A 21,957-nucleotide genomic window follows, 5' to 3' on the forward strand; every position below is an offset into this window, starting at 1 on the left:
AGGCGGAAATTATGACAGCTGAATTCTTATCATCAGGATGTGTTCATTTCTCTGAGTGATACTGTGCAAAATGAACAAAACAGATTTTAGAAAGCTTTTTACACAGTCTTTGTATCATAATTCTAGGGAACATTAGGTCTCTTTATTCTCCATGTTTTTAGAAAGTATTGTATTTAAAAGTAAGTTTGTATTGTTAATATCCCATTAGATGCCTCATGTAAGAACCTTTCCATACTGTAGGTAAGGAGTGTTCTAGAATCCCTTGGTTATATGCTGGAAGAGGGAAAGAATGCTTCTTTGGAAAGATGTTTGGCACAGAATTGCAGCCCTATTCTTGAGTAGAACCATTGTGATTTTCCTTTGAAAATAATTACAAATATATATTAAAAACTTGACATTCTTCTCACGTGTGTGATGTTGGGAATGAAGGTATATTCAAAAGTAAACATTTGTGGCCAATTTTTTTGGCTCAGATTACTATGACATGGAATCCCTGGTCTATGCAGACACAAGATCATTTATTCTGAAGAAGCCAAAGCTGTCTGAGGAAATAGTAGTGGCATCAAACCAAGATTCGGGGATGAAGACTGCAGATACCCTTCGGGTACTTTCAGGACACCTTATGCAGACACGGTAGATGGTTTCTTTTTTTTGTGTAGCTAATTTGTGTTCATTAGATGGGCAGTGCAGGAAAACCGTCAGTTTACACCTCCCTCCACCCCATCCTGGCGCTCAGTGTAGAGTGCTTTTATTGACTCCGTAGTTAGGCCATGTATATAGTAAGCCAAATTCAGGTTTCAAATATTCAAGTTCATCTTTCTTGTTCAGAAATCCATTATCCTACAAAATAAGTCAGCGTATGATTTAATGTTAATAAGATTCTTTTCTTTATGTGCATCCAGGAAATGAGATTTTAAAAGGCCAGGTGATCAAAATCAGGAAACCCCTCCAGAGTTAGCCAGTTGGGTTGGGATGATCCTTCCCTTAGAAAATTAACTAAATGTTCTAAGAAACATACTGATAATAAAATTAGCGTAAATGTAGACTGCTGGCTATTGTGCTGTGGGCATGGATGCTGACTTCTCAGTTTATTTCCATGTGACCCTATGAGGATCAGATGGACGGTGGGGGTTAGGGTTGAGGAGAAATTGGCTTTAGCCCCGGGGTCGCTGGTGATGCTGCTACAGTGATGGGCCGCAGCCAGTGTGTGGTAGCAGGAATCCACTGAGGCTGTACCTGCAAGTTCTTTAAAGTTTTTTTTTTTTTAACTGAAGAAACCACAGAGCAAGTAAGGGAGTGATAGTTCTGCTAAAGAGCACGTTAGGAGGCTCAGCTTTATGTGTTCGTTTCCCTAATTCTATGGTATTTTCTATCTATCTGGCAGAGATCTTGTACAACCAGATAAACCTGCAAGTCCCAAGTTTATAGTGACGCTGGATGGTGTTCCCAGCCCCCCAGGATACATGTCAGATCAAGAGGAGGACATGTGCTTTGAAGGAATGAAACCTGTAAACCAAACTGCAGCCTCAAACCAGGGACTCAGAGGTCTCCTCCACCCACAGCAGTTGCAGTTGATGAGCAGGCAGCTTGATGACCCCAATGGTAGCTTTGCACACGGTGTGTTGAGAGCTCAGCCTTTCCCTCTTAGGGTGCTGGTATTGAGAAGGAAATCTTTGACATGTTTCTCTGTCTTGAATGCATACTGGTTGGAGGCCTTGCTTTTGTTTATTCTTCAGTAGTGGCCTTTATTTTTTCCAGACAAAACAACCAGTTAAGTTTGAGACTGTCTCTCCTGTGAATGTTGGCTGTTATTTCAGTGCTAACATGGTATTCAGCCATGGAAACCAAAAAATACCTCTTATTATGCATGTCAGAGAAAGACCGTCATTCTTAATTTCTGTTTACCTTTTTCTGAAAAAGAAACTATACTGGCTACTTTCCTCTTTTACCAGCAATAGTCTCTTTTATAATTAACTTGATAGAAAAATGAATTTGAATTTTGATGCTATTTCTCCTTCAGTGAAATTCTCTTGAGTGAAGTTTCTCTTCTAGCTGTCAAAATAGTTCTTGGACATTAAGAAAACTCCTTACGTCTAAATTAATATTTAAGCAGAGTATTTAGAAGTCAGATCAACTCATTTGAGATAGTGACATGCTTTTAGGCAGATGAGCTTTTCTTATGGCTTTTCTCTGGATACCAGTGGCAGGTACAGCTACTGATCATTTTCACTCAGAATAGAGAATAACCATGCTCCTCAGACCTCCTCACATTCCGAGAAACACCTACTTTGACAGGGGAGGCAATTACTACATTTTTAAAAAGTATGTTTTTAATGATTTTAGAGAGAGAGGGAGGGAGAGAAAGAGAGACAAACTTCGATGAGAGAGAAACATCAATAGGCTGTCCCCTGCACGGTTTCCACTGGGGATCGAACCCGCAACCCGGGCATGTGCCCTGACTTGGAATTGAACCGCCGACCTCTTGGTGCATGGGTTGACATTCAACCATTGAACCACACCAGCTGGCCAATTACTGAATCTTAATGAACAGTATCAAAGAAAAAAAAAGGGGGGTTTTGAAATTTTTCTATAGTAAAATTTTTTTGCAGATATATGGAAATGTATTAAATGCTTTTTTAGTAGCTAAAAATATAATAGTCCTTAGGGGGAGATATGAGTAAGTGAAGAGATATCGCTGTTATCGTGAACTGAATGAGGCAGTAATATAGTGTTATGGTTTTGATTAGTGGCAGAAGTTGAAAACAAACCTATTGAAAGGAGGAACGGTTTTAAAATGGAAACAAAGATGGTAAGAACTACAAGTTGGGCACTGCACATTTCTTTACCTTGTATATTTTGTCTAAAGTAAGAAAATTCTGGTGCTTTTACTACTTTGGTTTTCAATTTGGCAGCTTAATATTTTATATGTTAGAGTCTAGTTTCATTTAAATGTAGATCTCTGCTAGGCTTTATTGGTATATATGTCATTGGTGACTCATATACCAGTGGCTATTATGGGGGCAGCCGTGATGCGTGGTGAGCCTCCTTCACCATCGCTTTGATCTGGGACTCTCAGTATCTTACACTGCTGCGCAGGAGGAAACTTTGTAGTAGAACATAGAGGCTGGAGAGACTCCTCAATAGCAGTCACAAAGAGGCTGGGTCTCTCATGCTCTCCCCCTCTGAGCAGGAAATTTGAAACTTTGTGATTACTTTTGGTGGCTTTTTTCCAGTGTTTCCAGGATGCTACCAACAGCAGCGGCCGTTTGAAGTCACCCCCACTGGCCATGATATAGCAGTACAGATTTTATAGCTTGCAGCAAAAAGTGAATCTGCCTCTTAAAATGTAAACAGGAAAAGTTTTAATAGCTTATGAAGTAAATATTAGGGAAAACCAGAGTCATGGCCTTCGTATATATGGTTTAACATTTCTATCAGAAAGATACAGTTCCCTTGTGCAATATTTAACCTCTTTAATATGCTTTGAGTTGCCACTTGTTCCACTTTCCAGCAGCCTGCTATGGGTATTCTGTTAACTTCTCTCATTTGGCCTGCGTTGCCACACACATACCATAGTCTAAAGAATGTTCTTTAGGAGGAAGGTCAGACAGACACATCTCTGCAGGGGTGACACAAAAGTCATTTAAATTTGGAGAAAATCCTCTGGCCCTACCAGGTTTTATTTAAAACTAAGGATACTTTTTATCCTGGAGATAAATAATGACTTACTAAGTAGCCTGGAAAGTTTATATATCAGGCACAGTCATAATAGCGCTGATGATCTTCCTAATGGCTTCAGGAATGGATGTGTGTGCCTTGTTATCCTGTAATAAAGACTGAAGTTGGGTCACTGTATTGTTAGGTTTTGATTGATTACCTGTTTTGCATTCTTGTTTTTATTTAATCATAAACTAAGGAAGACACTATTTCCTCTGTGTAAATGAGGAACCTGACATTCAGAGATGTTAGATAGCACTGCCCAGTGTCTGCCTCCTCCACTAGTAAGTTACAGAGCCAAATTTGAACAGCTCTGTAAGAGATGTAGTTCAAGTGATACCTGCTTTCACAAACATGAATATGAACAATAATAGGTAATACCCATGGTGCTATTGGGAGCGGGGGTTGGATATGTTGGACCAGAAGTTGGTAGCTTATGATAGCTACCAGGTGTAACTTCATCTGGTTTATTCTGTTTTAAATTTGAATTAGTTGCCAGCATTTAAAATTTAAATATCATGTATAAAGGTTTTTGGCTTACAGAATCAGGAGACAGTCTGGCAATATGGTCCCACTTTCTGAAGTCACAATAATTGACACTATAATTGGACAGAACCTGGTGCATGGTATGGCAGTGCATGTGCCATCTGATGGTGTGGGCACTGGTCTCAGTTTGCTCTTCCCCACCCGTTTGATCCACGAGGAGACTGACTGCCATGGTGATCTTACATCCAGCCAGGCATACTCTGTTAGGTGATCTGCTGGGCCCCTGTAGATAATGACAGTTGTGACCCATTTTAGGCAAAAGTCTTTGCCTCACTTTGAAGACATTGCCGAATTTATCACCTGGACTTAGAAAAGAAAAGTGGGCACACCTCAGTGAGTCGGAACACTTTTGTATTGGGACCACTGATGAACTTGCCTGGAGAATTCGTTCACATTTTTTATCAACTTGTGTTTTCAGTCTGCATTTCATTTTATTGACTCTCTACTTGACATTCTTCCCTCTTTTATATTTGATCAGCTCTGAAGTATTTTTGAGAATTAGAGTTTTTTGTAAGAACTTTGGCCCTAGTTGCAGCATCACTGTTCACTTTACTTCCGCAATGCCAACTAGTCTACTTCCTGGATTGTTTGCAGGATTCTTTTACAGTGTTGGTCAGATTACTTGGACTCATTTATTTCATATGAATATGGACATAGGAAGATATGATTTTAAGACTGGGTTTTGAGGGAAATTTATTAAAAGTGCCATGTACTGCATTGATCATAATTAATGTATACTTTTAATTCCTTTCCCTTTGTAGCTGAGATGAGTGAACTGAGTGTGGCACAGAAGCCAGAAAAACTTTTGGAGCGCTGCAAGTACTGGCCTGCCTGCAAAAACGGGGATGAATGTGCTTACCACCACCCGATTTCACCTTGCAAGTGAGTAGCAATAAACCAGTTCTGGTCCTCAGGTTAATTTCTATTATCTGATCGCGTAGTTAGTTTTTTTTTGTTTGTTTTTTTTATGGCCAAGTTTGAGTTTTGTAGCTAAATTCATTGACACTTACCATGGCCCTGCACTGAACAGCATATATGTGTGTGTGTGTGTGTTTGAGGAATGGGGAGATGGGAGGTGGCTTCTTTGTGCCTCAGACCTATGAGATACCGAAATTCTGGGTTTTCTTCCGGTTTCTGTACATTTAAGGAGGTGGGTATGTAATAACTATCCCAGTTTGTATGCATTGTGTTCATCCATACATACACAAATGTTAAGGCATTGAGGAAAAACTATACAATAGGTAATGAGAAAATATTTTGGACTTGGGTATAATTTTTCATTACCAGCTGGCTGGTTAAATGGAATGAACTTTGAGAGATGGCTTTTACATTTTGTTTTTGTTCTATAGGTAGAATCTCTCCATGTTTTAATTTCAGGAGATTTTGATATGAGAATAATATGGAGGTATAAATAGGGAGATCGTGTGGGACAGGTATTCTTTTTGGGAGCACAATCCCTTGTACAAATATTATGCTCACTATAGTGTTTACTTCATAAAATATATAAACATAGACTTTAATAATTAAGTAGTGTGATTTTCATTATCACCAAAAACTCTTTTACCCTTCATGTGACTTGGCTGGAGTTGAAAAACTTATTATCCCAGGCTTTGGAATAGTTGTGTCCTGTTTTGATATATGGCCTCACTTAAAAATGGAGTTTCCTTCTCTTGTTACTTTTTGTTTCTGAAAACAAGTAGTGATGGAATATGAGTATAAGGAGCCCCTCTACAAAAAAACTAATGCATTTAGAAGATTAAGTGTGAATAATAGTGTTTTTTTTCGTTTTATAGGGCTTTCCCTAATTGTAAATTTGCTGAAAAATGTTTGTTTGTCCATCCAAATTGTAAATATGATGCAAAATGTACTAAGCCAGACTGTCCCTTCACTCATATGAGTAGAAGAATCCCAGTACTGCCTCCAAAACCAGGTTAGTGACTTTGTGCACTACTACTTTTGGGTAAAATAAAATTTTTAAAAAATGACATTTTGTGAAAGGAATAGTTTCAAAATTGTAGCAGAATTAATTAATGTAACGAATCTCCAAAGAGGAAGTGTATGCATACTATAGTATTCTTACGTACTTTTATCTTCACTAATGAATATATATGAATCATCATTCATATTTTAATTTTAAAATGATTCCCATATAAACATCAGAATGCATTAAAAATTATTTTGCCAAATAAATTTGATCAGGGTTTGTTCTTATTTTTGTCAGCAGTTATAACAGCAACACCATCTTCTAGTAGTCAGCTCTGCCGTTACTTCCCTGCTTGTAAGAAAATGGAATGTCCCTTCTATCATCCAAAAGTAAGAACTTTTTTTTTCTTTATTAAGGTATTACATATGTGTCCTTATCCCCCCATTGTCCCCCCCCCCTCCCCACCCTCCCACTCATGCTCTCACCCCCCTATTGTTTAGGCTTATGTGCATGCATACAAGTCCTTTGGTTTATCTCTCCCCTTTACCCCCACCTATTTTCCCAAAACTGAATTTAGTGATAACTTTTCAGTTGGGAGACCTGGAAAATCACTAGCAAATTGAGGTTGAGTTTCTCCCCCACCTCCTTTAACTTATTTTTTGTTAGAGTTAAGTTGAAGGTCTTTAAGATCTTTAAGTTATTCCTTAGTGTCATTCAGCCCGTTTGTCTCTTTGGCCAAGTGGTGTGACACTACTGAATGTCAGTCTTCTAAGCTCTCAGGAGGGTAAAGCTCACCTTGACTAGTTTCTGTTCTTCGCTGCCATTCTTCACTGCCCCTAAGCATGTCAGTGGTTTTTTTGTTCCCTAATGCCAGAACTGAGATGAGATTAGTAGTCCAGCTTACTGCCATCCAGACTTGTTCTGTTGCTTTTGTCTGTGTACTAAAGACTGGTTGATGTGTCCTCAGCTGTTTAATTGCTCAGAGTAGTGATCGCCTCTCTGAAATAGCAGCCTGAAGACCTTCCCTCAACTGCAGTGAAGAATGTTAGGGTGTTAGGCAGGGCGACTGTTACATTGATTAAAAGTAGTTGATTATATGCTAAGGTTCTTTTTGAAATTTGGTGCTGTTATTCTGTGACTAGGATTGTGTGTGTATGTGGGGGGTGGGGGAATGGTTCATTTTTCAAGGTTTCAGTAGTAATAAAATTAATGTTACAGACCATATCTCTTGCCCCATTGTTAGGGTGAGCTTGTTAGTGTCACTCTAATTGCCGTTTTTGTTTGTATTAGCTTTGCATGTGTTGAAACTGTTCTTATCTCCTTAGCACTGTAGATTTAACACTCAGTGTACAAGACCTGACTGCACGTTTTATCATCCCACCATTACTGTGCCGCCACGACATGCCTTGAAATGGATTCGGCCTCAAACCAGGTAAAGATGAAAATTAGTTTTCGTAATGTCATTTCAAATACTTTTCTTAAATTTATAAGCACACAAATGTGGAATAAATGATCACTGCCTTTTCTCTGATGTTTAATTTTATATGGGTTCTTTGGAAGCCAATTTTGTTTTATCCAGCAATTGCTTATTTCCCTGGATCATCTCCAGATAAGGTTTCTTTTATAACTTCATCTGCACATACATTAAGGCCTTCAGGAGTTACACTGCTTACAAATCTCATAGCAGTTTTCTTAGACATTAGTAATTAGGGGGGAAAAGTTTCAGAACATTTTAGTGTGGCCTATAAATTCATGTTATCTTTTATGTACCTTTTAAAATCTGATATTTGCATCATAATCTGTAGAACAAATATTGTCTGAAGATACTCAACTTCTTAATTAAGGTATGTTGTATATAGGGATGCAAAGCAGTTAATTAAAAAATTTTTTTGGTTTTATTCAGTGAATAACACCCAGTCCTACCTGGCAGAAGATCATGAAGTTTGAAAGTTTCCATCTACTGATGAAAAAGATTCTGTAGAACTTGTCAAATCTTTGAAACTTGGAATATATTGCTTTCATAATATGAAGTTATTGCCTATCTGAAGTACCTAATTTTTCAAGTTTGTAAGTTTATTAAGTGGTTTTAAGATTTGGTGTTTTTGTTGTTTGCCTTGTTTTCACTATGGAAAGACAGTTTAAGGAAAAACTGAATTCTATTAAAACACCTGGCGTGTTTGTACACTGCTGTTTCGACTATCAGCATGTACAACATGGTGATATTGTCAGTATGGATAATCCAGTTTGGGGCTACATGTTGCTGTGAGTGTCTGTGTGTGTGCGAGCGTGTGTATACAGAGAAATATAGTGAGGGGAACATCCTTATTCCAAAAGTTGGATTGCTACTTTCATTTCTTCCAGGGATTATATAATGTTCATGATCCACTAAAAAGAGTGGCTGAAAGTGTTGAGGTAGTTTAAATAGTCCATCCTACTTTTTAATTTTAAGTGATTAAGTTTGGCTTCTTAGGTTGTGTGCTGGTTTGGTAAATGGTTCCCAAATAGCTAGTCTTTGCCTTCTGGGTAAGGATGAGTAAGGTGGGCATGTAGAGTGAAAACAGCTAGAATGCCAACAGCAAAAAGAAAAAGAACAATTACTTAAAATGTTTTCATTTACTGTTAACATATACTTTTAAAATAAATATTTTCAAGAACTACATTATCACAAAATTATACAAAAGTTTTTACAAGTATATATACATAGGTATCAGAGAACAGACTTAAAATTCACAAGATTATATAGCTATACATATACATTCTCCCATTCTGAAAAACATTCTCAGAAATAACTCCAGAAAATAGTTACTGAAGATAATTTTTTAAATGTAAAAATTAGATTTCAATAGTATATTTTAAATGGCAGACTATATAATTACAGAGATCAGATGGATAAGTTGCAAAGTAGGACTAAACTTTTTGACTACTGAATTAAAATACAGAGTTATGTGTTTGTGGTTTTTAAAATTGTTAAGGCAAGAAGTGTCAAAAACTTTAGAATTAAACGGATCACTGATTTTAAAGACTTGATGTACAGTTTTTTAAAAAGTAAAGCTAAAAGTTGGTTAGAAAAAAGCGAATTAATGCAGAAGGGATAATAAAGACTCAAACATTCTGACGACCAAATTAAAAAAGTTCAGTGACTTCTTCAATCACATCCCCAAGAGAGAAAGAAACCACACGTGTCAACTCATGTTTAAGGGCCTGAAATCAGCAGTCTGTTGTTTTGTGGCCACTGCTTTTCCATTGGGAGAAGAAAGATAACCGTTATTAACCATTTTGTAAGTTGCACTTTGCTGTGCTGATTCCAAAGTAAAGACAAAGCACAGGAGAGCACAGTGTCGCCAGTGAGACGTGAGTGAAGTGACCATTCCTCCTCTTCTAAAAAGCGGGCTCCATTGAATTTAAGGCATATGTTCATTCCAGTGTTAGTACTTGAGATGCTGTTCACATCTCTGCAGAAGAAATTTGTTTTAAATTGTACTTCCAGAAATTTAAACAGATATTTAGTATCATCGTTTATAAATGTTTTGTAGTTGCAGTGTCATAATTCCACTATAAAAGTCGTACGTCTGAAACAAGGGCTGGAATGGTTTAGTTCAGCCATTTTACAAGGAAATAACATGATAAGATTGAATTATTTCTTGCTACTTAATAGACATTGCCTGGAAACATATTTAAGAGTTTAATCTTATCTTTCAGTAGCTATGGTTTATGGGAGAGCTAAGGTTGATTCTAAAACATTTGTTGGGTAACTTGGTCCAAAATGAACCATCATCATCCAAAAGGATCACAAAAAATGGAAGGGAACGGGTGTGGCTCACGGTAAGCAGTGCGTGGCACAGGGTGCAGTGTGCTTTGGCATGCGTTTATATACAGAAACAGGGCTAAAGGTGCCAGGAGAAGTCTCAGCTTACAAATGCAGGTGCATAGTCAGGTACTGCACACACATAACTCTCTTTGGGTTAAAAAAAAATTAACAGCAGAATCTCCATGGTCTGTGGTGGTTATTCACCTTCCCTTAGTTTGATGGCAGGTGGAAGCAAAAGAGCAAGGTACTTGTGGGATGACTCCTTAAATTCAGCATGACCTTCAGTCATGAACTGACAACAGTGATTAAGGTTGGCTTATCAAGTTGGCCACTTGGAAGAAAGAAAATGCAATGGAAGCAATTTTATCCTACTTGCTTAAGGTGAGTAGAGTTTCTATCTGCATTGTGATGGAAATAGAATTTCTCTTTAGCCAAAAACCTGCCAACGTGACTGCCAAAAGTCTCAAAAATGGAGGGAGAGAGGGGTTCAGGGGATTTTTTCCCCCTTTAATTTGTTGACTGCTCCTTTATACATGAATAGAAATGTAATATTAGTGTATTCTAAAATTTGCCTTTATTTAGGAGACTATATTGATGTAAATAATGAAAGAATATGATCTTACGTTTCAAGTTTCTTTAACACCTTTAATCAGTCCTTTCCAACACAGCTATTCCAAGCTTTAAAACTGACCAGCTTTAATCACTTGTTAGGCTTTCTTGTAATATAATTTGACCATTTCTGTTCTTAGTATTTACAAAGCGTTGGACATACAAAACTAAGATTTCCAGACACCTGAAGGGGCCTATTATGCTACAAAGATAACACATTAAAATAAAAATTCATAGGACCAATAGAGCATCATAATCTTCACACTTAGAAAAATATATTTTGAAATATCAGTCTACATAATTTCCAATCTTCAGGAAACTACAGATAGGCTAAACAGCAAATTCCTGAATGGCAAATACTGATCTTTGGCAGCATTTAAAGTGAATAGGAATAAAGATCTAAGAGTTCAGCCCCAACCCACCAAAAAGAAATAGACAAGTTTGAAAAGTGAACTTGTATTCATTCCTTTTGGAAGTTGGCTACGGGTGGCATACATCTAAACAGATTTTCCAATTAAAAAAATAAAAGGCTGTAAAAATATTTTTTCAAGAATTAACTAAATTGTATAACTTTGTAAATGTGAATTTAACTCTTTAGTTTACATGTTTCTATTGGAGTATATCTTTATTCAGTATGCTCTCCCACTTAAAATACTATTGCTATCTAAAACTTTAAAAAACAGTACACAGTTGGAAATGATTGTTCATCATTCTACTTTTTCATTAATGAGGGTATAATTTTAACTTTTCAAAGATAGAAATAACTTCTGAATGTAAAGATGGACAGCTCAAAAATGAAAATGTAGCAATCATATACTAATAACTTTGGATTTGTCCCTGTACTACAAATGCCAGGAGAACACTATCATTTATAATAAGGGCTTTTGTTGATGCTGCAGAAGTAGTATGGCCTCCGGGGAAGCTTGTGTGTGTCTCCTCAGGGAAAATAAGGTTTGCCTTCTAAAAACATCCTTTAGGGTGATGGTGTGTTTCCTTTCCTTACAGAAACTTAAGGATATATTTCATTAAACTGTGAACCACAAACTTTCTAAAAGGAAAGCATTTTGTTAAAGGATGATGAAAATAATCCGAGTTGGGTTTTTAAGGTTTTGGTTTGCCTTGCCAGCAGGTCTGCCAAATTTGCACACTCCCCCCAAATGGGGGTTGGCTCTCACTATTAAGTATTTATTTCGTCCTTCCTTGAAATGTAATTATCTGGCAGTGTATGGATTACAGTTATTCAGTGCATATAATAAATATTTTTAACTTATCCATCTTATATTTTGATGATTCTGGGCATATATCCCTGTTACATTCTTAAATTAGCACCACTTCTCCCTCTTCTGTAATTCTGGTTTCTCAAGGCTGTTTTTTTTTTCAGTCTTCCCAGCATCCACGTCTTTCAATGAGGCGTGTGTACACACTTCCAGACAAACAAACTGCAACCAGAGGAAACCTGCAGTGAGTTCATTATATTTCTAGGTTTTCAGAACAGTTAAGTTTTTCAATTGAGCTTTCAAACCATACATGTATAAAATTTTTCCTCATTAACTTCTTTTATTCTGTATTTATACATAGTGCGTGACTCCAAGGAGTCATCTGCTTTTGCTACCTTCCCATGCTGACAGTTAAGTGAGTCCACAAACTGCAGCTGTGGAAGTGATACTAAATCTCTTAACTAGCAAAGAGAATCTGCTCTTGAGCTGAAAAAGTTACCAACCTGCAGTCATCACCTCCAGCACTAATCACGTGTCGATCACCACTGGTAAATCGAATATTTGTCACATGGGGTGAATGACCTAAGAACCTTTTATGCTTTGCCTGAAAAAACAAACAAAAAACTAAGCTCAAGGTGTGTGATGCACACAAAAGTCAAAGGTTGCTACAAGGAACCGTAACTTCCCATCACCGGGGCTGTGAAAGGGAAGCAGTTAGGAGCATAGCCAGTGATCAAGTGCCTTTCAGATTAGTAATGGGTTAGCACTTAACACAAACCACGTGATCTGGGCAGGCAGATGTCTCCAGTTACTCTGAAATTTTTCCTCTGAGGAAAAGCATTTGAAACTTGGTAAAGGTTTGATAAAAGACTAATCACAGCTTTTTATTAGAATAATTTGTAAAGATGGGTGTTACTACAGGGCAAGGGGTATAATTTCTAATAGTTATTATTTCAGAGTAAGGGATTTAGGAAGTTTGGAAAAAAAATTTAAGAACACAAAGTATTTCCAGAGCAGGACACAACACAATTTAGCTATTACGTGGGAAAATGTACTAATTATCAGACATCTAATTGAGAATATAATTATATAAAATGCTAAACCCCAAACACTTACAAATTTTTCAGGGCATGGGAAGTCGAATAACTTAACCATGCCAAAGTCATCTCCTGTCACAAGGCTGATTCCTGAATGGGACACACAGGCACAGGTGACATCTGCTTTCTCAGCATGCCTGGACCAGATCCCCATAACTTCACTTCCTAGAATGCTAGAGGGAAGGCAGAAGATAAATCCACCATAGCACACACAGATAGGTTGACCATACTGAAAAAGTTCCTTGGTAATTAAGCTCTAAGTACCTAATGTGTTTTTTAAAATACAGGAAGCAAATTATAAGTTACCAGGAGTCCTGAGTTTTACCTGGGATGTTAATCCTCCTCCCGCCTTAAGAAAATTTAAAAATTTTAAGATTTATCCATTAAATCTTTTAAAAATTAATAATACTGTATGAGAGCTGTCTTTATAAAATAAAAAGTGATGCTTATTCTATAGGAATTTGACAGCAGTTTTCATTTACATTGACTAAGAAGATGGATGCTTATCGTTACCTGTTACACAGCCAGTGAGTTTGAACAAATTTATCGTTTCATTTCTAACAGCTGCAAGATAGCATTCCTTTTTGATAGAGAAATAATACAATTGCCTAACAGTGGTCGGCAAACTCATTAGTCAACAGAGCCAAATATCAACAGTACAACGATTGAAATTTCTTTTGAGAGCCAAATTTTTTAAACTTCTTCTAACGCCACTTCAAAATAGACTCGCCCAGGCCGTGGTATTTTATGGAAGAGCCACACTCAAGGGGCCAAAGAACCGCATGTGGCTCGTGAGCCGCGGTTTGCCGACCACTGGCCTAACAGAACACAATATATTTGTCTGTTAAACCTATGATGTTAAAGGAACTATCAGGGCATCTTTAAAGTATTAACTTTGATTTCCTTTCTTTAAAAGAACTGGTAAGTCATGGAAACTGATAAAGCCTGGAAATACAGGCAACCAACAGCGGTCCCAGGATGAGCAGCCCTTCTCAATGACTGTATGAATGCTTACCTAGTCCATGTAGCCCAAGTAATTCTGTCAATGGCAGCCTGGTCCGTAAGATGTCTTCCTGAAGGCACTTCGTAGACATGCCGTTTATAGCAACCAGTGGACACCTTTCATCATATATTAAAATGGAACAAGAATTCCATTATGTGAGGCAAAATCCAGAAGTTTACAGTATACTAGCAGAGTGCTATTTGATTTACATTTCTAACATTACTAAGAATGTAAAAGATGACTACAAAATCTTGTACAAAAAAGTGGAGGGAAGGACTGAGGAACAGGGTAATAAAAAATGTAGAGTGAGTAGGAAATGCAAGAATTTGGAAGCACTGGAACTCAGGCATTTTAATGCATCAACTAACGAAATGTAGAAATGTACATGTGTCCAGTACTGATACGGCACCTGGAGGTATCTGCTGTCTGCAGAGAAGTCCATTTGGATGACGAAGCTGGGGATGTCTTTGCAGTAGCTGGTTCTGTTAAGGGTGGGGCCCAATGATAGGTCATAAAAATCCACTGAGTTCTCACTAGAACCCACTGCCAGAAACCGGCAATCTGGACTAAATCTGAATAGGTAAAAAAACATGTAAAAGATGCATTAAGTGACATGGAATAGTATAAAGACGTAAGACTTTTCTTTTTAGCTCTCAAGAATGTGTACATATAATATGGCCTCAAACAAATATACCTAATAGGAACAAATGATTATGTATCCTGAGATATTTGTGTTACATGAAAAAAAAAGCTTTATATTTTACTTTGATTTTAAATTGTTTCTGAACTTTTATTTCCTAATTCCTTTAAAAATATTTGTTTTTAAAAAACCACTACCAAGTTACATAATTCACCTAAGGTAGTCATGATTCTTTCATCTGGAAACATCGTGTCTTAGCAGTAAAGAACACAGACCAGCTTAATTCACCAGGTTATTAGAAGAAGGGACATTACTTGAGGCTTGGATGATGGTTTGTTTTTTTTAAATTTAATCTTTATTGCTCAGATTATTACAATTGTTCCTCTTTTTTCCCCCATAGCTCCCCTCCACCTGGTTCCCACCCCACCCTTTGCCCTTACCCCCCCCACTGTCCTCATCTATAGGTGTACGATTTTTGTCCAGTCTCTTCCCGCACCCCCCACACCCTTTTCCCCCTGAGAATTGTCAGTCCACTCCCTTTCTATGCCCCTGATTCTATTATATTCACCAGTTTATTCTGTTCATCAGATTTTTTTATTCACTTGATTTTTAGATTCACTTGTTGATAGATATGTATTTGTTGTTCATAATTATTAACTTTACCTTTTTCTTCTTCCTCTTCTTAAAGAATACCTTTCAGCATTTCATATAATACTGGTTTGGTGGTGATGAACTCCTTTAGCTTTTTCTTATCTGTGAAGCTCTTTATCTGCCCTTCAATTCTGAATGATAGCTTTGCTGGGTAGAGTAATCTTGGTTGTAGGTTCTTGCTGTTCATCACTTTGAATGTTTCTTGCCACTCCCGTCTGGCCTGCATAATTTCTGTTGAGAAATCAGCTGACAGTCATATGGGTGCTCCCTTGTAGGTAACTGTTTTTCTCTTGCTGCTTGTAAGATTCTTTGTCTTTTGCTCTTGGCATTTTAATTATGATGTGTCTTGGTGTGGTCCTCTTTGGATTCCTTTTGTTTGGGGTTCTGTGCGCTTCCTGAACTTATAAGTCTATTTCTTTCACCAGGTGGGGGAAGTTTTCAGTCATTATTTCTTCAAATAGGTTTTCAGTATCTTGCTCTCTCTCTTCTTCTGGCACCCCCATAATTCTGATGTTGGTATGCTTGAAGTTGTCCCAGAGGCTCCTTACACTATCTTCATATTTTTGAATTCTTTTTTCTTTTCCAGTTGAGTGTTTTTTGCTTCTTTGTATTTCAAATCTTTGACTTGATTCTTGTGTTCCTCTAGTCTGCTGTTAGATCTCTGTATAGTATTTTTTATTTCAGTCAGTGTATGCTTAATTTCTAGTTGGTCCTTTTTCATATCCTCGAGGGTCTCCCTAATTTATCAGCCTTTTCTAGAAAATTCTTAAAAAACCTTATAACCTTGGTTTTGAACTCTATATCCAATCGTTTCTTTCATTTGTGATGTTTGTCTCCACATTTTGGCTGCTTCCCTGAGGATAGGGTGTCTTTGTGTGCTAGGTGTCCTATAGGGCCCAGTGGCTCAGCCTCCCCAGTTACCTGAGTTGGACACTCTTGGTGCACCCCTTTGTGGGCTGTGTGCACAGTCTTGTAGTTAAGCCTTGATTGTTGTTGGTATCACTGGGAGAAATTGACCTCCAGGCCAATTGGCTGTGACGATCAGCTGTGTCTATGCTGGGAGAACTTCTGTGCTGAAGACACACTTATGAGACAAGATTTGCAAAAGCCTCTGTGCTCAGCTTGGATGGGGCGGAGTCTCGGGGTGGAGCAGACAGCATTGGTTTCCTGTCAGCCCTGCCCTAATAGGCCCCTGTGTCTCAGTGTCCCATGGTAATCGTTGCAAGCACCTCTGAGAGAGCCACTCTCGAGTTCTGCCTGCTGCCAGACAGTCCAGTTTCTCTCTGAGTCTGGGTCCCCAGAGTCTTTCCCGGAACTGGAGTTCAGCGCAGTCAGGAGCTTTTGTCTCCCGCTTGAGAGCCAGCTGTGCACTCAGTTGCCAGTCCTCTCCACGTGCACGTCTCAGTACCTCTGCCTCCTGCAGCTCCTGTGAGTCTCAGTGTGCTTTTCTCTTTCCTTCTAGTTGTAGAATTTCCACTCAGCCAGCCTTCCTGTGGTTCTGGATGATGTCCGTTTTGTCTTTTAGTTGTAGTTTTGAAATTGTTGTGCGAGGCAGCAGTTTAGGTGTTAACCTATGCCACCATCTTGGTGTGTCCTTGGATGATGTTATTTTAAAAGACAAAAGTGCTATTTGCCTAGTAATCATGGGAAACTCTATTTAGTCAGTGTTGTGAAAACTTGCTGAGCTTGGTACCTTAGGGAAGCCATTACTGTTTTACGTTTTGAAGTTCTGAGGAAGTTCCATTTGTAAAGGTGTTTTAGTGGTGGAGAAAGGGGAAGATTCTGACCTGCATTATTATCTATCTAGATCACATAGAAGTGCTCAGGCTCAGTAAATGGTAGCCACTTAAAATAAGCTTAAGCACTGAAAAATAAAAGTTCAAGAGAATCTGAAATTCGGATTCTGGGGCATAGCAGATATGTAGTAAGTATTACGTGAATGAACTATATATTCTATTGATATTAAGAAAAGTAAGAGATGGTTGGATTATTACTTCAGTTTTCCAGGCTGACAACTTTTGAAGGACAGGGGAAAGATCACTTTGGCAGGAGGAACTTATGGGCATCTTTACATTCGCTGAGTACTTGCTATTACAAGGCATCTAATAAAGAGGGAATATGCTAATTGACTGCCATGCCCTCACAAAGATGGCAGCATCCACAGCCAATGAGGAGGAAATATGCTAATTGACTGCCACACCCTCAAAGAGGGCGGTGCCCATTCCCCTCAGCTCCTCTGGGGCAACAGGCGCGTGGCATGGCCGGGCCTGCTCTAAGGCAGGTCTGGCCGCTCCGTGTGCCTGCCTCCGGAGTCCCCCAGTCCTCTCAGCGCCCCCGGCCACTCAGGGCTGGCCCGAGGTGCAGGCAAGCCTCGGATGGAGGCTGCCCAGGACCTCCCGAGGCTCAGGTAACCAGGGCCTGCCGAGGCTTGTGATGGGGGCATCGCCTTCCCCTGATTGCCGAGTTGCCTTCCGCCCCTGAGGGCTCCCGGACTGTGAGAATTTTCATGCACTGGGCCTCTAGTAAGCCTATAAACAGCCATATTTCAGCATGGAATTTATGATGTGATAAAATGCTATGGGCACTAAGAACCTTTTTTCAAATGCAAACTGGGTCATTTAAAAGTATACTAGAAATACTGTATTTGTTGACTAACCTGATATCATGGATTGCACATCGTCTGTCTCTCTTCTTTCCCCATATTTTTAGAGAGCTCACCAGTAAAATAATAAATTCTCCGTTTTTCATTCCAATAGCCACCATGTCCCCTTCAGGGCTGTAACACACAGTACGAGCAGCATGTCCCAAATTCACTTTGTTTAACATCTTCTGCATAAGAACCAAGAGGCAAAAAGTACTATATTAAATAGAGTACTTACAGAATAAACCAATATCTTCCCAAAACTCAACACAATTCTGAGAAATTATAACATCTTTTAAAAAACGTTTGCACCTACTTTATCAGCAATGTCCCAGAGTCTCACTGTCCCATCTTCGGCAGCAGAGAGGAAAAAATCCCTGGAAGGATGTGTCGCTAGTCCCCATATGGGTCCGTCCACATGACCATTAACTAAAATATTACATGCTGCATTTTTCTCTCCAACTTCAATTATTTCAGCATTCCTTGTCCCAACTAATATCTTGCCCTGAAATACAAGTGGGACCAATAATATTCAATGTAACACTACAGTTCTTTTTCAATAAGAATGCCCTATTGACCTATGTGCTACTATGATTTATAATAAATACAGATTTGGTCTTCGTCCCATTTCTGGCACTAAGCTCCTAAAACCCTTGCAATGTACTAAGTGGTGAGAGCCTTAAAGGTGTCTTTTGGTATGTTAATGAGGTGCCATTTGGATTCCACTTAAGGTTGGAGCCTGGTTGCCAGAGACCCAACCATGTGATGAGGATTGTAACTTTCAGTTCCATCTCACCATCCACCTGGGGAGGGTGGAAGGGCTGAAAGTTAAATCAGTTACCAATGGCTAAGGGGTTAATCAGTCCTGACTGATGAAGCCTCCATGGAAATCCAAGGAGGGAGCTGGTTTTCAGGTGGAGGTGAGGGGAGGGTGGCCACTGGGGAGCTGCAGCTCCCGCCTGTGCCATATACCTTGCCCTGTGCAGTTCTTCATCTGGCTGAGCAGGAGTTATGTCCTTTTACAGTAAACCCGTGACCTAGTAAGATATCTTGTAGATCTGTGAGCTGCTCTAGCAAATTAACCAAACCTAGGGGTGGGAACCCCCAATCTATAGCCAGTTGGTCGGAAGCACAGGTAACCACCTGGACTTAAGACTGTCATCTAAAGGAGGTGGGACAGTCTCCTAGGAGACCCCTCACCTGTAGGATCTGATGCTATCTCTGGGTAGGCAGTGTCAGAATTGAGTTGAATTTTCAGACACCCTGTTGGTGTTGGAGAATTGTTTGGGGGTTATGTGGGCTTCCCCCATCCTATCCTGTTAGAATTGGGTCCAGAACCAAAACAACCTACTTTCAGAGAACTTGCTGCTTTGCACTAACCTCGCCTATGTGGTTTTCTATGACTAGAGGCCCATTTGCAAGAGCACTGGGCTGGGTGGCATGTCGGAGTCCGTGCTAAAAATGTCACCTTTTCTCTAAGATAATACACCTGGCTTCACCAATCATCAGGTTTTGGCTCTGATGACACTTTAGTCTGAAAATCTCCAAAGAGGTGTAAGTGCATTGAGATACAGGAAGAAAGTTTGGATTTTAATGAGAAATAAGTATAAATAAAAGCTTAACTAATATTTAATATACAGACTGATAGTAATACATGAAGATTTATAAATACACTTTTTACAAGTACATGCATGGTCAAAACTTTGTATAGAAATGTGTCTTTTTAAGAAAATGAAACAGCAGCACTAGTCAAAATTAGTAACTGAAAAGGAAATTCAGTTCCATCTACCACAGTTGAATGAGCAGGTTCAAGAAAGCATGGAGGATTGAATACAGCCTGAGGTGGGCGCTTCCACCTGAGCCCTGCACGGTGCAGGCTGCACGTGTGCCAGCGGCGGCGCTGGTGCTGCCAAGAAAGCAGGGACCCCACAGAACAAAGCTGACAAGCAAACCCGGCTAAGGGTTACTCATGGCCTTGCAGAGGGCGAGAGTCACAGGGATAATGTGCTCTACTCCCTGCTGCCCCACAATGGCTCAAGGAACAGCTTACTCTGCCTCTGCACACGGAGCGGACGCAATCTGTGACTTGTCCCGTCTCCAGCCGGAAGGCACGGCATCGCCTCAGTTCCTGATCCCACAGTTTGACGGCCCCTCCTTCTTTTGACCTAATAGCCACCCAAGCAACGAAAAAAGCATTTGTTATTGGCTATTACAAATAATGTTTACTAAAACAAGTATTATTATAAGCAGGATACTAATAAGGCCCTGATATTTATAATTTACTTCAGATATTCTAAACTTTCTATGGCAATTTTAAGATATACTGTATCTCAAACATTCAGTTTAAGCAAATCTTATTTTATGAAAATTCATTTTTCTGACATGAGCATAATTTTATCTAGTGCCCTCCCCAAACACATATCCTTCATAATACCTCTTAAGAAAATGTAGAAAGTGATTTAATGTTAAGAGGACAATGGAAATGTGTGGCTAGAGCAGTGGTCGGCAAACTCATTAGTCAACAGAGCAGCAAACCGCGGCTCACGAGCTGCATGTGGCTCGCGAGCCGCGGTTTGCCGACCACTGGGCTAGAGGAAAGGATTCCAGCTGCCATGTTATGGGATATAGTTTAAGGGCCAAAAGAGAAGCACATTTTTTCCTACATTATTATTCAAATACCCTACTGAAAATAAAACCTGAAAAAATACATCTTTTATCTAATAAGCTTCTTATATATATATATGTATACACACATACACACACACACACACACATTTAATATATTCAGGCAATTGTATTCTCACTTGTTTGGATTGAGAGGCATCAGTGAAATGTTCTGTGTTAGCTTTGGCATTTGAACAAGTTCATCCTATTACCTTAGTTGTAAAACCATTCCTAAGATCAAAACAATTATCTACTGAAACCGTTTACAGGCTAATGAGTAGGGGGTGTGCAAGACTAGACAATTAATAGAAACACAAGTATCAGAGTAACATAAGATGAAATCTAGCCCATTTACCGTTTTTCTGTTAGAAGGACAAACGTACTGCTTTATTTTCTGCTGGATGAACTGCTCGTCTTGGGGAGAAACATGTTCTTGTACCATAATACAGTCTTCCTTTATGAGAAAGGCAAAAGCAGCTGCATTTGTGTGTAACTGGTGTGTGTGGGCTCTTTCAATCCTATACTGAAAATGTACTTAGTTCTTGGTCACATTGGATGTTGCACTTTAACATGCATATGAATATGTTGGTAGGAAATCAATGACAAGTATCTGGTTTCCACTGGATACCTCTCTCCAGACTTAAATTCTGAAGTCTTGTATTAAACAGTTTTATCTAACAAGTTTGCCTCAATCAAGAGCAAACGAGGCGGAGTTTGTTTCTAGCATCCTCTCACCCTTTCTAATGCAGCAATGTGCGTTCTACCCTCGGCATCCAGTCTCAACAAAAGCAAGCAGTCAAGATGCATCCTGGGTTCAATGACAAAGATTCGCCCATGAGTCGCCTATTTCTCAGCAAAGACTTATACAAGCATATAGACGTCAATAAAATCGTCTTTGCTCTGGTCAGTGTTCTCAGTGGTTAGAGTGCAGGCCCTCATACCGAAGTTAGATTCCCAGTCAAGGGCATATACCTGGGTTGCAGGTTCAACCAGGGTGCATACAGGAGGCAACCAATTGATGTCTCTCTCACATTGATGTTTCTCTCTCTCCCCTTCCATCCCTCCTCTCTTTCTTCCCTTCCACCCTCTTTAAAAATAAATGGGAAAAATATCTTTGGGTGAGGATTAACAAAAAAAGAAAATAATCTTTTATTGATTTTAGAGATGGGGGAGGGAGCCAGGGAGAGGGAGAAAAAGAGGGAGAGGGACATTGATTTGTTGTTCCACTGATTTATGCATTCATTGGTTGATTTGTGTATGTGCCCTGACCAGAGATGGAACCTGAAACCTTGATGTATTGGAACAATGCTCTAACCAACTGAAATACCTGCCCAAGGTCAAGAAAAAAAATCTTAACTTGCAGAATAACACCCTTTCCATACCTCAGAAAAATTATCACCCAAAGTTGTTGGAGATTAATTTATCTACAATGCAAAAAAA

General features: G+C 39.0%; 2 protein-coding genes across 10 annotated transcripts in view; one reads left to right on the forward strand and one right to left on the reverse strand.

The window, feature by feature from the left end:
- ZC3H14 (zinc finger CCCH-type containing 14) overlaps nt 1-11,978 on the forward strand; it is a 43,035-nt gene extending 31,057 nt beyond the window's left edge. The window contains exons 11-17 of one of the 5 annotated variants that reach the window (XM_079769188.1): nt 507-633; nt 1,385-1,617; nt 5,025-5,145; nt 6,057-6,193; nt 6,485-6,576; nt 7,513-7,619; nt 8,091-11,978. In XM_079769188.1, coding sequence (XP_079625314.1) covers nt 507-633; nt 1,385-1,617; nt 5,025-5,145; nt 6,057-6,193; nt 6,485-6,576; nt 7,513-7,619; nt 8,091-8,097 — 824 coding nt within the window. In that variant the 3' untranslated portion in view covers nt 8,098-11,978. Of the gene's footprint in view, nt 1-473; nt 634-1,384; nt 1,618-5,024; nt 5,146-6,056; nt 6,194-6,484; nt 6,577-7,512; nt 7,620-8,090 lie in introns of all 5 variants that reach the window. The other 4 variants (XM_079769186.1, XM_079769187.1, XM_079769189.1 and 1 more) reach the window with 4 other exon arrangements.
- EML5 (EMAP like 5) overlaps nt 11,935-21,957 on the reverse strand; it is a 104,558-nt gene continuing 94,535 nt past the window's right edge. For 3 of the 5 annotated variants that reach the window (XM_079769179.1, XM_079769176.1, XM_079769180.1), the window contains 6 exons: nt 19,904-20,018; nt 18,170-18,358; nt 17,869-18,041; nt 14,331-14,493; nt 13,934-14,037; nt 12,290-13,091 (listed from right to left, as the gene is read on the reverse strand). In XM_079769179.1, coding sequence (XP_079625305.1) covers nt 12,770-13,091; nt 13,934-14,037; nt 14,331-14,493; nt 17,869-18,041; nt 18,170-18,358; nt 19,904-20,018 — 1,066 coding nt within the window. In that variant the 3' untranslated portion in view covers nt 12,290-12,769. Of the gene's footprint in view, nt 12,044-12,248; nt 13,092-13,933; nt 14,038-14,330; nt 14,494-17,868; nt 18,042-18,169; nt 18,359-19,903; nt 20,019-21,957 lie in introns of those variants that run through there. The other 2 variants (XM_079769178.1, XM_079769177.1) reach the window with 2 other exon arrangements.

This window comes from Cnephaeus nilssonii (genome assembly GCF_951640355.1).
Source record: "Cnephaeus nilssonii genome assembly, chromosome: 4".
Taxonomy (NCBI): domain Eukaryota; kingdom Metazoa; phylum Chordata; class Mammalia; order Chiroptera; family Vespertilionidae; genus Cnephaeus; species Cnephaeus nilssonii.